Source organism: Cariama cristata, unplaced genomic scaffold, assembly GCF_000690535.1.
Source record: "Cariama cristata isolate BGI_N322 unplaced genomic scaffold, ASM69053v1 scaffold13050, whole genome shotgun sequence".
In the NCBI taxonomy this organism is placed as follows: domain Eukaryota; kingdom Metazoa; phylum Chordata; class Aves; order Cariamiformes; family Cariamidae; genus Cariama; species Cariama cristata.
In genome coordinates this window covers 22,746-38,422 of record NW_009596460.1, presented here as the reverse complement: position 1 = coordinate 38,422, position 15,677 = coordinate 22,746, and the positions used below count along the sequence as shown (strand labels likewise).

At 44.1% G+C, this 15,677-nt stretch overlaps 1 protein-coding gene across 1 annotated transcript; it reads left to right on the top strand.

The window, feature by feature from the left end:
- Nucleotides 1-3: 3 nt before the first annotated feature.
- RTCB (RNA 2',3'-cyclic phosphate and 5'-OH ligase) lies at nucleotides 4-10,567 on the top strand (the record flags this gene model as incomplete). The annotated part of the gene is made up of 11 exons (XM_009706252.1): nucleotides 4-31; nucleotides 727-794; nucleotides 2,613-2,712; nucleotides 3,970-4,126; nucleotides 4,746-4,902; nucleotides 6,018-6,177; nucleotides 6,503-6,678; nucleotides 7,277-7,465; nucleotides 7,974-8,084; nucleotides 8,797-8,916; nucleotides 10,012-10,567. Coding segments are annotated over 11 exons (1,374 nt in total), but the record flags the coding sequence as incomplete, so codon positions are not given.
- Between the last annotated feature and the right edge of the window lie 5,110 nt (nucleotides 10,568-15,677).

Here is a 15,677-nt window from a genome sequence, read left to right as displayed (position 1 = left end):
GAGGAGCTGCGCAACGCCTGCCGCGGCGGAGGTGCGTCCGGCGGAGGGGAGCGGGGTGGGGGCCCTCCGACCCGGGGGCTGTCCCTCACACGCTCCTTGCCGTGGCCTGGAAACCCTCACTGAGGGCCTGGGTTCGGAGCACGCTGTCCGTGGGCCCTGAAGGGAGCAGGGTGGAGCAGAGGCCGCGGGGACAGGCCCGGTGCGTGTCTTCTGGAGAGGCAGCAAGCAGGAGTTGAGTTTTCTCGCCTTGCGCTGCGGCCTGGTGAGCAGCACAGAGCTGTCACCTCCAGCTGTAGCGTGTCCCGTACCCAGATCAGTGCCGGCTGCCCCTCTGTGCTCCGGAGCGTTCCCTCAATGCTTGCTCTCAACCTTTACTTTGATGGGGGCTGTAGTTTAGGCCTGTCTGTTCCGTGTGGGCCTGGAGCACAGGGCTGGATCCAGGTTTTACAGCTGGGCTGGTGGTAACAGACCTCTGTTGTTAGCACAGATCGGTCTGCATTGGTACTAACACAGCAGAAGGAGGACTTTGGCATAATACCTCATTTAATGAAACTGCAGGTTGTGCATAATGCTAGGCGCTTTATACCAGATTAGAATACTTGTTGGTGGCTGATCTCTGATTTGCCAGTGTTTTGAGCCACCTCTTTAGACAAAAAGTGCTTCATTGTGGTTACCATGGTAAATTATCAAATTACTTACTTTTTTTTTTGTCTCTCTCCTTTTCAGGTGCAGGTGGCTTTTTGCCTGCTATGAAACAGATTGGGAATGTGGCCGCACTACCCGGCATTGTTCACGTGAGTAACTGCTGTGAAAATCTGCTCTTTTTCCGTTGCTATTTGCCAAGGTTTATTGCCTTCCAAATGGGAACTCCATTGTGAGAAGGGGTATGGACCAAAGTTCTTTTTAAGACAGTCTGTGTGTTAGGAACCTCTGTCTGTAGTAAGGAGCACTTGCAAGGGCAGGCTGTAAAACTAAGTTGTCAGAAAGGGAAGTATCCACTTACTTCATTGACTGCCTTTTGACATAAAGCTTTTTTAGCATTGCTTTATGCTCTTTCAGTTTCCTTGAGCCACCTTTCCCCCACTGCTTGTATTGTTTGTTGGTTTTGAGTTGCTCTGCTGACCCAGAATGCGTGGAGAAGTGAGGAGAGAGCAGGAGGCGATATTGTTGTCTGTAGTATTGTTGCTGCCCTAATGTTGATGGTGAGCCTTCCTATACACTCAGCACTCCTTTCCCTTGCCACATGCATTTTTGGAAGCGAAACATCAGATATGGTGATGCAGGAGGAGAATACTAGGCTATGTGACTTTCCAAGAAGCACTAAGTACGATATGGAAATGATCTTTTTCACGTTCAGTATTGCATATATTAATAAGTAACAATTAACGGAATTTTCTTCTTTTAATTGTTTCTTTTGGTGACTTGGCAAAATTGTTTTTCTGGCCGCAGTAAAAGGCAGACCATCACACCGTTAAAATGCCTTAGTGATAACCAAAAAAGGGAGTAAGGTGCAATGGTAACAACCTGTTAAAATGGGAATTTTGGCTGGTAGTTGATAGGAGAGATGTTATGATCATCTGTCTATTCAAATCTTCATTTTTTTATTTCCAAACCAAGAGATTTCTTGGTGATGGCAAAGGGAGGCAGAAGCAGCACATAATCCCACTGAAAAGTACTGTTCTTTTTAATGTATGATAGCAGTTTAACACACATTGAAAAGTTCCAGTTTCTGGCAGCTTTCTGGGTGTTTGTGGTTTTTTGTTTGTTTGTTTGCTTAAATAGATTGTGGAGTGCTGTTTGTGGTGTTCTAATCTAAACTTGCCAGGCTAGGTATACTTGGACTTGTAGAGCTGTGTAGAAGCATGCTCTTACTTTCTTTAATTAGTAGTAATATGAAAAAGTTCAATAGAAATAATTCTTTTATAAATTAAAATGACACAGCTCCTATTTTGTCCTATCCTATTAGGATATCATCTTAAAAGGATAACTTTTTCCTGCCTATAGGGTGCAGCCTTTGGTCAGTGTTCGAATGACACAGCTAAGAAAAGAAAATGCTGACTGTTTTATGATTCCGTTCCATAGCACTGAACTCTTCCCTTGTTACATTTACAGTATTTAAATATTGCAGATGTCTCTAGATGGAACTTGGTAAAGGCAAATTCATCTTCACTCTTATGTCTCTGCTTTATGCTACTCGTAAGCTATTGCTTGCCTAAGTTTTGAATGCAAGGACTCGACTCCCAAGAAAAAGCTAGGTTAGAATTCACTTTGAGATCACAATTCCGACATTTAGATGCTTAAGCTCCTCCTAAGTTTTCTTTAGATCTGGTCAACAGAGCCAAGAGGGCTTCTCAGCTGACTAGCCACTGGGTGTTTGCTTCAGAGTGAGATCTGCTCTCTACTTTCTCTGACTGTCTGTCCTGTAACTGCAGGAGTTTAGATACTTGCCTGAATTGATGTGTTTATTCCATCTACATCTGAACATCCATGCTCTTTTTGGTGTATTTGTTTGCAAATGTGACAACCACTGCCAGAAGGCAAAGCATAACCAAGGTGACTCTGTGCAGCGTAGAGTTTCATAAAACTTTAAAATTCCCTTCATTCTCTTTCAGAGATCAATAGGCCTTCCAGATGTCCATTCTGGCTATGGGTTTGCCATTGGCAACATGGCTGCCTTTGATATGAATGATCCTGAAGCAGTGGTTTCACCAGGTAAGGATGACTGACTTAACCTGCGCTGAGAAATATCTGGGATGGCATAAAAATACTTTTTGAAATGGCAGGTCTTTACTTTATATACAGAACCAAAGCAAAAAATATGTGAATTATAGGGAGTTAAAAGGTGCTTAATTCTTGCACTCAGAATATTTATTCTCTATGGAGCAGGTGGTTACACTGAAAATATCTAAACAGTACAGAGAGAATTGCCCTTGTATTTTTGGCTTGGGCTCATGATATCCCTGAGTTTTGAAGGGAGAGCACAAGACTTTGAACTTGGGTTTCACCAGGTTGGTAAAGAACTATTTTCTTTGAGCAATGTTTGAAAACATCTTTTGAGAATATTTCTACACTTTAATAAAAATGTGACCTTAAAACATGTCTATCTTTTTAATAAACACATGGATCTTTAATTACTGATTATCTGGAGATGCTTTTGTGGTTGTCATGAAACATGATACTCACATTTCAGGTTTGCGTCAGGCAGTTCCAGTGTTCCTGATTGACTCAAACCCAAGATCTCTTAGTCTGGTATGCCCCCCGGACACTAGTTAATAGCAGAACCTTCATGCTAAAGGTGGCATGATTGATCTTTCACATTAGGCCTTGCACTGCAGTATTTATTTTTATTAAATGGTAAGAGTTAAGCAAAACAGTAAGCACTGAAGTTTAATATTCGTTGTAAGTATTTATCACTTATTAAAACTAGTTATTATTTATTCCAGTGAAGACTCAAAAAGAACTTGCTTTCAGGGACTTGCTTTCAAGAACATATTACATCAGGGAGCCATACTAAGATCTGTCACTTTTCTTCTGACTTTAGGCAGAAGAACAGGAACATCCTCTCTGCTTTCTGTGGACAGTATATTTTATAGTTGTTCCTACTTCTTATTGTCTACTTGCTAGAGCAACTTTGTAAACAGAGAGCTCTGTGTGCAATTGTACAGCTATATCTGTAGAGCATATGCGCAAGACTGAAAAACTGAGGTTTTTTTAAGAGTTTTCAAGTTTTTCTCTGCAAGGCTACATTGTTGGCTGTCTTGAAATCTGGGGCTTCATGTAAATCTATTAAAATGAAGCTTCATGCAGTTCTGCTTTTTCCCAGTATTGTGTCAGAAAGAAGGTGTAAGATCACAGCATTCGGTATATACTCCCTGTCAGCAGGGATACTGATTTAAGGTGAATATTCAGCAAGTGCTCAGCATCAGCATGCTTGCTTTGTTAACTCCATAGCCTTTTCTACACTTCTAGGTGGTGTCGGATTTGACATCAACTGTGGTGTCCGCTTACTACGTACAAATTTGGATGAAAGCGATGTGCAGCCTGTGAAGGAGCAGCTCGCCCAGGCTATGTTTGACCACATTCCTGTTGGTGTTGGCTCCAAAGGTGTCATCCCCATGAATGCCAAGTAAGAGGATGACTTTGTGTGCACATCACTAGAGAGGACACCTCTGGTGTTTATTTTGATGAAAGATTCATCAGTGGGAGACTTCAAGAAAGAAAAAGTAATTCTAAAACTCTTTCCATTCTTCCTGCATATATGCTTCACCAGGAGGACTGGCATAATCATCAGTGCACAAAGTCAGCTGTTTCTTCCCCCATTTAAAACCCTGATATAACTAAAAGTTCTTGAAAGGTTCTAATTTCTTCTGACAGACAACCTCCATGAACATGAAGGTATTTTTTTGAAAGGGATGAGAGAGAAAATAAGGATACTCCCCACTCAAGAAAAAAGAAAAAGTAATGACCTGTCTGAAGTTAATACATTTGTAGAGCTTGATTTTCATGAAGTAATAAGAAGTTGGACTTCTTGTTAGGGAAGTTGGGGGCTGATTGTAAAATCATAGAATAATTTAGGTTGGATGGGATCACTTGAGGTCATCTCAGCCCTTCTTCATGCAAGGAGTTGGATAACTCCGAAGGTAGGTCTAACAACAAAGTTACATCAGGTTGCTCAGGGATATATCCAGGGGAGTTTTGAGTATATCCAAGGATAACTGCCTTATGTAGGTGTTTGATAATTGCAGGGATTTGGAAGAGGCACTGGAGATGGGTGTGGACTGGTCTCTCCGGGAAGGCTATGCCTGGGCAGAGGACAAGGAGCACTGTGAGGAATATGGAAGAATGCTGCAGGCTGATCCCAACAAGGTCTCCTCAAGAGCAAAGAAGAGGGGCCTGCCTCAGGTAATGTTACATTTCAGGAGGACTGTGAGTGCTCCCAGGGTTCAAATGTAAAGGTTACTGAGTAGTTCTCTAATTTTGTGTCTTTTCTTGAAACTCTGCCTAGCATTTCTGGGCAGGGGAAAGGTAAGGTGGTGGGGCCGTTTCTGAATAATTCTTGACAGAACTGTAACAGAGGGAGTGATACTGGGCATACCCAAGGTCCATGGGGCCATCAGTTTTTCAGCAGTTAACACCCAGTACTGGAATTCATGTTTGGTGGCATTTCCCCACCCAGGTGTAGTTTTGTTTCTAAGAGACAGGCAATTTAATCTGCAACTTTTCTCCTTGTTTGCTCAGCAAGTTAATAGCAAGGCAAGGAAGGATATCATAATAAATGGAACTAGCTTGTAACTCTGAATTGCAGTTCAAAGGCTGGATTTAATTTCTATACATAGTATCTCATTGCTTTGTGTGGGACACTTTTGAGATGGCTATACTAATTCCATTTGCAAAGCTTTCTTTTGTATGACTTCTTGAGTTTTATGAATTGTGGTGCTGCATGATTATAGCATTTTAACCTCAAAATAGTCTTACATCCTTGATTTTCACATTCACCTTGCAAATAAGTGATCATCTGTTATGGAGCTGAAAAAATTTGGACTTGGAAACGGAATATCTTGCTTTAATCTACTCGAAGGTTGTAAGTACCTAATTAACAGGATGTTGTAACTTCATTGTGGAAGTTGCAGCCAGGTATAAGACTATATGTCTGCCTTGCCTATACAAATTGAAGATGAATTCTCAATACTCTGTACTCCTCCTGTCTTTCAACTAGGCCTAAGTAAGTTGGAAAAAAATGGCAGCACAGTCTGTAGATCCTGATCCTTTTGTTTAATTGCAGTTTTATTCCAACAGTAAAAACAATTATAAATCTGAACAAAGAGGACAGTGATGATGCTACTGTGTTCTACTTCCTTTCAGTTTATATGTTTGGGTTTTTTTCCTGGAAAACCTCTTCTAAAACCAAAACCTTGTTGTAGCAATTTACCCTATTGTGCTTATTCCCGTAGCCCTCCCCCTGTGCTCCCAGAGGCTGCTTTATTAGCACTGTCTGATCGATGTGTTGTGATTGACAGCTGGGGACCCTGGGAGCTGGAAATCATTACGCCGAGATCCAGGTTGTGGATGACATTTACAATGAATACGCAGCCAGGAAGATGGGCATTGACCACAAAGGGCAGGTGTGCGTGATGATTCACAGCGGCAGCAGGGGTCTGGGCCACCAAGTTGCCACAGGTATGATCTGACTGGTGTGGGTCCCTGGAGCGAAGCAAATTCTTCAGCATGGTCTTGTCATTTGCAGTAAACTCCAGTACCAAAGAGCGTTTCTTACAGTGTAATTGCCAAGTCTGTTCTGAATTGCCTTGACAGGGGTTGTCTGTTTGCAAGCAATTGATAATATTCTGCTACAGATTAGCTTTTGCATTTGAGGAGAAGCCATAGGTTTGACCATCAGACAGATGAGTTCAATTTTAGAATATAAATTATAGACACCCATGTTAACCTCACAGATTGAAACAAAATTAAGAAGTCACTTAGACTTACTGTGTTTATTTCCCAGATGCATTGGTGGCTATGGAAAAAGCGATGAAACGGGACAAAATCATAGTGAACGATCGCCAGCTGGCGTGTGCCAGGATTGCCTCCACAGAGGGACAGGATTACTTGAAGGGAATGGCAGCTGCTGGAAACTATGCATGGGTCAACCGCTCTTCTATGACTTTTCTAACTAGACAGGTAGGAGCAGAGTTGTCTCTGCAAATATTTCGGTACACGTATCCGGTTTTATCCCAGACATATCAAACACAAGGTAGCTGCAGTATTTAATGTATTTTTTATTTTTGTGCTTCTTAAACTGTGTTTTCTGAAGAGATTTACCCAAAGCTGTAGTCATGGCAATCCATCTAAAACCTCTCAACATCACTGTATTGTACTTGCAGAGCCACTTAAGCAGTATTTTTAAAAATGTCTTGAACTGGAAGGAGAGAATACAAGATAATTGTTTTTACCCTGCTGAAGTCATTTTTTCAGAGTTGCAAGAATTTATCTTGTTGATATCTGACTGAATTCCAGCATTAAAGCTGCCAATGGGCAGATAAACAACCTGGACAGTCCAATGCTGTCGCACCCAGCACTGTTGTATTCAATTCCATTGTGGCTGAATTTGACTAAAGTTTCTTACCTGCCATGCCAAGTGTATAGGTCGCTGACTTAGCAGTAAGAAACACTTTCAAACAAATTCATTCCTTTTAATTTCTAAAAAGATTGTAAATCTTCCACATAAACACAGCAGTTATCTTCTTGTATTTCACATCCTGATTTGCTGTCTTTTTAGGCCTTTGCCAAAGTCTTCAACACAACTCCGGATGACCTTGATATGCATGTTATCTATGATGTCTCTCACAACATTGCCAAAGTGGAGCAACATGTAGTGGATGGAAAGGAGCGGACTCTGCTGGTGCACAGAAAGGGATCGACCAGGGCCTTCCCTCCTCATCATCCTCTTATTGCTGTTGATTATCAAGTAAGTGTACTTGTGGGTGAAGGAAAACAGAAGAGAATTCTGGATGAGTCAGACAATTTTAGGGTTCCCAACAGAGATCTAAATGCTTTAAGTTCCTTTTTTGAGCTAACAGCACTGGAACCCTAGTGGGATGGCAATATTCTGCTTGTCTGTGTGTTACCTAACACAGACAAGTCTTATTTGGGACACTGAGCTCACTCTTCTCTTCCACACCCACAATGGTTGGAAGATCATGAAGGGAGAGAAGTGCTTCATACCTAGGGCAGGCTTCTGTGATTTGATTTGCCTTGTCTGTCTGTTGGACACAAGTCTTTTGATCTGCTGGGTCTGCGTCTTTTAGTGATGTTAGTTCTCCAGAATCCTTGATACCAGGTACCCGAGACAAGCAGGGATGCTCAGAGGGAATATGAACCTGACGTCCTTGTCTGGAGATACAGTTCCTCTCAGACTTTTATTAAGAATGAGTTTTTTAAGCTTTTTTTTGTGAATTAATACTTTGTATCCACAGCTGACTGGACAGCCTGTTTTGATCGGCGGGACTATGGGCACCTGTAGCTACGTTCTTACTGGCACAGAGCAAGGCATGACTGAGACCTTCGGAACTACTTGCCATGGAGCTGTAAGTCAGAAAGTTATTTCAGGAAGGGATTGGAATGGCACTGTCATGCAGAGAACAAGGTTGTTCAAGGGTCATCCAGGGTGTGATTCATTTGTTGGTCTTACACAAGTAGAAAGTATCCTTTTCACACTAATCCCAGGTCAGGAGAACTGCAGGCTAGAAGTCCTCTTTGTCCCTTACTGAGTAGTTTTGACTACTCCTGCAGAAAATTTAGGGGTTGCTGCTTTATACAAGGCAAATGTTAGGATGAAGATGTGGAGAATGAGCTCCTTTTACCAAATTCTGATATCCCTGAGCTAACAAGAAGGATTAACTGTGCTAAGGCTGTCCATGTAAAACTCCTCAGTAGTTAGAAGAAGGTATTTTCTCCTCTGTTATTTACCGTGTGAGACAGGGTGATTGAGGAAGAGAAATAGCTTCCAGTAAAACTCCGACTCCTGAACACTGTCTGACAAGTGGTTTGGGTAAAAAAAGACACTTGCAGACTAGTGTGTTATACACGTGGAACTTTCCTAGCCATCATACCAGATGTGTGATTTTGCAGGAGCCCATCACCTAAAGTCTAAATTAACCTCCTGTTTTGGGGCTTACAGTGGTCTGTGCTGTCAGACATTCTGTGTTTACTTATAATGTAATAATGTTTTTCTTTAATAAGAAAGAGTTCTGTTTTTCTGAACCTTTTTTAAATAGAGCTAACAAAACTGCTGTTTAGGGTCGTGCACTGTCTCGAGCCAAATCTCGACGCAACTTGGACTTCCAGGATGTATTGGACAAGCTGGCTGACATGGGCATTGCCATCCGTGTTGCTTCTCCCAAACTGGTCATGGAAGAAGTGAGTTTAATACTTCATTATCTGAGAGGGAAAAAGAGCTCTTGCTCCTTGGCTGAATGACCCTCCCTGACTTAATTATTTTTTTTGCAGTGCTAAGTAATCATGAGTACTCTAAATATACAGCTTGTGCGATTTCTGATGGAGCTATCCATTTTTTTGGAAAATAATGTGAAGTCTTCCCTGTCCCTAAAGTCTTACTTGAAAGGAGAGATGCCTGTTTGACAGGTTTTGAGGGATATGGGGGTTTTTTTCCCTCTTCTGCCTGGTGATAGGGATAATTACTTTCGACCCTGAGAAGTCTTTGTGACCACCACAAAAGTAGTAATGTTCTATGCGTTCTCTTCTTGAATGTTATCCCAGCTTTAAACTTACTTTATGCTGCAGCTGTCATGTAGATTATAAGCAGTGTATGAGAGATCTGCCTCTTTTGAGATTAATTCCTATATTTGCTCAAGAAGAAGAGAAGTCTGAATGACTGGAAAACTTTGAATATTATGACTTCCAGTTCCTCTGCATTAACATGATAGAATGTCTTTTTTTGTTCACAACCTCGCTCATAGAAGCGTGTTAATCATTTGGGACTGTGTTATGGGTGTTGGTATTGTACAAACGTGTTGACCACGTTAAAATCTCTATTTAAGAGCAGCTTCCTTGTGAGAATGTTGGAGGGGGAAGATCTAGAGTTCAACTCTTGATTCCTGTCACTAAGGGGCAGTGAAGGTAAATCTTAAAGGCTATCTGTAAGGAGGCAGTTGGAGTCCCTTCCTGCCAGATAATGAGGCTTGACATTCTCACATGCTGGTGGACTGGATATCTGAGAAAATAGGGAAAACTGAACCAAAACAGCTAGTATTTTATCTGAAATATGGTGAAAGCTTATTTGGAAAGCTTAAGCATCTCATAGATTTCTTAGATATGTAAGGTGACCAGATTCTCAGTATGCTCACCTACTTCTCCACCTTCAATTCATATTCAATTCGTATGATTCTGTTTTTGTGAATAGAAGAGGGGATATCAAAAGCCTACATCTAACTTCCTGTGACTTTGGGTTGTTTATAGTTTTGTCTGTCTTTTTCTCCTCTCTTCCCCCTCCAGGCACCAGAGTCTTATAAGAATGTGACAGATGTGGTTAACACCTGCCATGCAGCTGGCATCAGCAAGAAAGCCATTAAACTGAGACCTATTGCTGTTATAAAAGGCTAGGAACTGACAAGGCAGCAGAAACGCACCAACATCTCCAGGCCTTACAGAAAACTGACTAGGACCGTCATCTTCCCACACCTCTTGGACTCCGTAGGATACTCAGATATCACATCCCTGTTCTGGAAACACAATAGTTAAGGATACCCCTATTTTTAACAACTCCTAGGCATAATTAATGCCCTCCCCTCCTCTTTGTTATATGGTGTACTTTTCTTGTGAAGAAAGGGCAAAGTCTTGGGTTTTCTATGCAGTCCTTCCCCCATTTGCCTGATGATTCCACAGGCAGGACTTCAGACTTGCCTGAGTTGTCACTAATTGCTGTGCTGCGAGACCACCTCCATCAGTGAAGACAGCATATGAACCAGACCTGCTGTCTCCACACCTGAGTGCCTGGAGCTCTTTCTGCATACAGAAGTACTCTGATAGGCAGGGTATAGGGGTTCTGGGCAGGGAGAGGTTGCTCTGTTAGCAGATACCTTTATGCATAGTCTATACTGTTGCATGTTTTGTGGCAATTGGGTAAGAAATCTGGAGTAGGGAGTGGTCTCCCGCTGGCATTGGGAGGGACTAGGTAGGCTTGAGGCACAGTCCTCCCCTCGTCCCCCACCCTCTCCCATTTAAAACAGCACCTGGTGTACTTGGCTCAGTGCACGTGGGTGTTCCACAGTCTTCTGGAAATGCTAGTAGGACTGAGTATGTTGCTTTGAGAGGTTTTGTTTGCTCAGTAAAAGTTGTGACTTAACAACTTGTAGATGTAGTAATCCAACATTTTGCAAAATCCTAAGCATGTAGAAGTTGGATTGGCTAATGCTGCGTACTGTGTCCTGCAGCTGTCATTTCAGTGACTCCAACTGCAGAGTCAGGCCCAGTACGATGTGACTTCTGATGTTTCTTTTACATTCATTAACCAAGACTGGAGGGGAAGCTGACCATCCTCACTGGATCATTTTGGGGATTACAAATAAAATGGGAAGATGGACACTGCAGTGTGTCTGTGTCATCTTTATTCTGTCCTCTTTTAAGTACATATATGAGCTTGAAACCCAGCACATTTTGTGACTGCGGCTGATGGATCTTGCAGAGAAATGTGCAGATGGGAGAATTTTTTGCGGGATACCAGAGAAGGGCAGTGCAGTGCTGTTTTCTGAGGTTGGTTATGACACAAGTATGATAGCTACGATTTGTCTTTCTCAGGGCCTGCTCTGTCCACCTCACTGGATAGGGGATGGAGCTTGCCTGTAAGCCTGTGTGCAGACACAAGAGGGCAGCTGGATGAAAATAAAACCTCAAAGTAGGAGTGGAGCCCTGCCAGGGACTCATGTAAAAGGAGCAGATAGTGATTGATGGACTCGAGTGCCTTTTGATGAAACATCCCTTTAGGATCTTAGCTGAAAGCCGTTGATCTCAGGAGGCATAATAGCATTTTATTGTCTTAATCACTTTGTGCTTTGGTGAAACACTGTGGTTTCTGAAGTTCAAATACCGTATCTGCTGCAGGTTCAGAAGCAGCACGTGCAGTAATAGTCACTGCTGTGAGTCCTTGTGGGTCTGACTTTACAGACAGTTTCTTGATTTCCCCTGCTCTCTCCAGTGGAATTGTTCCAGATTGCCATCTCTGAGGTCTGAGACACACTTGCTGAATTTAAAACAAAAATCATTTCACTTAGAAATGTGAATTAGCCTCCAGTGACTGAAAGACAAATTGTTGGTCTCGAATCTTCTGCAGAAATGCATGTTCCATGCAGAAGTTTCGGTCTATAAATATTTCAGACTCTGATGTGGAATGCAAGGGAACCCTTAAAACCTTCATATTTAAAAATAAAGAAGCATTTCTCAAACACAGTTCTTTCAACTTTTATCTACCATTGCCGTTAAGAGACAGATTTCAGTTTTTTACAAGCAGAAATCGTGTACCATGGAGGTGCTCTCATATGTATGCCTTAAGTCTTCTGATCATTAGCATTTCTGCATTAGCATTCAAGAATGCAAGAAGTGGTGTCAGTTTTGGTTTCCTGTTGCAAAGCTAGTACTGGTTTTGGTTATATTTTGGGCTGTATGGAGAAGAGTGCTGGTTTCCTAACCACCTAAAAAAGTAAGAGTAAAAATGTGAGATGTCTCCTAGTTCTTTGTTTAAATCTGGATGTTTTTCTAATTCAAGTCTGTCTTTTTTTCTCTCCAAGTAGGGCTGTCCACTAGCTTTTTTTTTAATCTGCATTTTAAAAAATAAATTTAAAAAAATAGTAGGTAGGGAAGGCACGCAGTATTAAAATTCATGTGCTGAAATACTGGTGGGTCTGCAGAAGCATTTTGCAACATCAAAAGAGTCAATGTGGATATTGAACAGTCTCTGCTTCCATGAAAGGTTACCGAGAACTCAGAAGTACCTGTTAATGTATGATGTGCTTACTTCCCGTCCCCAAAAAACTAAAAAAGCTTTGGTGAATGACTGTTAGGGTCTTTTTTTCTTCTTTTTTTGGATGGGAAACCGCAGGTAGGAGATCCATGTCTATACCACGCCGCTGGAGCTGTTGCACACCTCTGTCCAACCACGGACATTCATCTGTTCCGTGCCTAAGTGTAGTTGAATCAGACATCTGTATGATGACCTGCAACAGAAGATTTGCTGGCCTTGGAGCTTGCACAGGGTGTCTGTATTAAGCCAGTGCAATAAAACCAATCTTTGGATGCAGGCTTCTTTTTAGTGAGAACAAAGAGCTCACCGCATTTATCTTACTCTCTGCTTGAGAATAAGATGGTTTAACTTACAGATGGGACCTGCCAAAACAGAGCTACTGCCTCTGGGAAGTAGAAGGTAACAGCTCTGGTGGTGGCTTCAGTGGCACCTTCCTTCTCCCTGTGCTCACAGGGTTTGCCGCAGGGACTGGTGCTGTGCGGCAACAGCCAGCCCGGCCGAGCGCTTACTCTCGCTGGGAACTGACTGTCCGCAGTGCGCTCAGGGGCTTGTGCAGGTGCTGTTCCCGTCACTGTTAGCACAGCGTTAAATAGAGAACAGAAAAACACTTCAGGTTTTTGTTGCTGGTGAGTGACTTTCACAAAGTCCTCTAAATTCATCCCCTGTGCTGGGGGGGGTGCCATTTGCTGGGGTGCAGTGCAAGGCAGAAGGGGCAGTGCTTAACGCCCTGGGCTGTGTGAGACCCCCCGGGAAGGCAGTTCCCCCCAGCAGTGTTACAAACAGAGGGACCCATGTTTCATTTGCCATAACGGATGGCAGAGCTGGGGTGCAGCTGATGGCCTCCTCCTCTTTGACTTGGTAAAACTTTGTGTACTCCAGGGCTCCCTAACACAGCCTCCCTCAAGGGAAACCAGGACCCAGCAAGATACGCACTTGCAGTACTATCTGATGTGGTATATTTGTGCAGTATCACACACCTCACTGGCTGGAAACCCAGTGTCTAACCTGTGTCATGTTTATCACCATCCCAAGTCTCTTGGGAGTTTTTTCTCTGCTCTAACTTTCCTCTCCCTGCTTTAAACCCGGCTGTGTGCACGCCGCTTCCTCCTCCGCCGGTGGTCCCAGGCTGGTGTTCTGGCCCAGGAGGAAGATGGGATCTCTGACACATCTCTGGCACAGGCACCCCCACCCTCTCCTCCGCTCTCCTTTGTTCCTCTCAAACATAAACACACTTAACTGGCCTCTTCTCTTCTCCCTCCGCCCCCCAGTCTTCAAAGCGATCAGACAAAGCAATATCCCTCCTGCAGCATGTGCCAACACGCTCCCCTGTTTGCAGAAGGAAGGCTTCAGTTAAGCAGTGGGCCCTGCCTATACCTGGCATTTGCTTTGCTCCCTTGAGCCCTGTCCTAGTGCGAGGGATTTTGATCACCAATGCCTCTGGTTTTCTGCCTGGAGAGATGGCAGTGGGAGGCGTACGGCGGAAAAGCGGGAGCTCTGCAGCTCCCCAGCCAAGGGCCATACCAGGCGCGGGTTCTTTGTCCCCTGCACTGTGGGAGGGAGAGGAAGATGGTAACCTCCTGGCACCCACAAAACACCAATAATTATGCGGTTTCTGGTGGGATTTTTTGGGGTTTTTTTAATTGCAACATGTAACAGGAGGGTAAGGATCATTCCTGCAGTGGGAGGAATGCTGAGCGGTGTGTGAGGTGGGAGAGCAGAGGGCACAGAAAAGCCTCTGATCTCCCGAAGCAGATGTGCTACTTGGTGTTCTCAGGCACCGACCAAACAATTCCCAGCCGGAGCTGCTGCTGCTGCTGGGCTTTCCTGGTGCTGAGCACATCCCCACCTGACTGCACCCTCCTTCCCAAAACCCAGGAGACTGCTTTCGGTCACGTTGTATATAAACTTCAGAAACCAAAATAATCACTAGTCTTAATTGCAGAGATCAGGACCAGGAAAGGGAAGCGGAGTCATCTACCAGCACTTAATCTAACATTTACTAGCTTAGCAAAAGACACGCAGGGGCTGGGCTGCCCTCACATACTGACGTGTTTGACTCAGCCTTGTGATGGAGCCTGTTCCTAAAAAGAGGTGCCAGGGGCAGCCTGGATTGCTATTCCCCCCATTCCCTTGCGCCAGCTGAGCTACAGTCAGCACCCTGCTTTCTGCTTAGGAAAGGAAACTGAGACACCGACCCCTTTTTTTTAGTTCTGTGCAAGCTGTGCCTCATGTCGGGGAGGTGAGGTGGGAGCCCAAGCTCTTCCCCTCTCCGTTCTCAGCCTCAGCAAGCAGACCTGGGGTTGGAAGTCCGGTAAGTTGGGCTTTCTGCTCTTCCCCGTGAAGTGCAAACCCGGGGAACCTGTTCCCCTGCCATGTGTCAGGAGGGGAAGAAGGAATAGATGGGGAGGGGGTTCCCCGCGGGCACCCAAGGGGAGGGAGGAGTACGGGTCCCGCAGGGGAAGATGTGGCGGTGGGTGTGTGTGGGATAAGGTCCAAGCCCTGATGTGTTAGAGCAGCAACTTATTACCTGAGTCAATTAAGCGGTAGGAGATTATCAAACCTAAGCACCTTTGTATGGAAGAGCTGCCCAGGGAGAACAGCAGCCTGCCAGTGGTTGTGAATATGCACTTGAGGACAAGACATTAGGGTTTTATGACAAAATTTAAGGGGGAAAGGAGGGAGATGAAAAGCAAGCAAATACAGTACTTCAAATAATGGAGGAGGATCGGGATCTCTGAACCCTGCCTAGCCTGCAGTGTATGAGGAATTGCGTACAGCTTGACCTTAGCTCTTCCATGTTAGCACGAGCACCCAAGTGTGCTTCTGCCCCAAATTGTTGCTCTTTGCCCCCCAGGGCAGAGGGAAGGACACAGACCAGCCACCGAAACCTCCCTGGGCCCTGTGGGCAGCAGCATCCCCCTGTGGCAAGCAACCACGAGCCCTTCAGGTTACAACGGTTGTGTCTCGGGGTCCCAGCACCGTGCTTCGTTTCTGTTTCAGTCCTCAGGTAGCAGGGTCCAGGTTGTACTGCCAAAAAATAATAAAATTCCATAACTTTCTGTTACCCTTTTTGCAGTTCCAGGCAGAAGGAAAAGGTGGGTTTCCCAGCTGGAGGAATGCCTTGCCGACAAATCACCTGGTTACC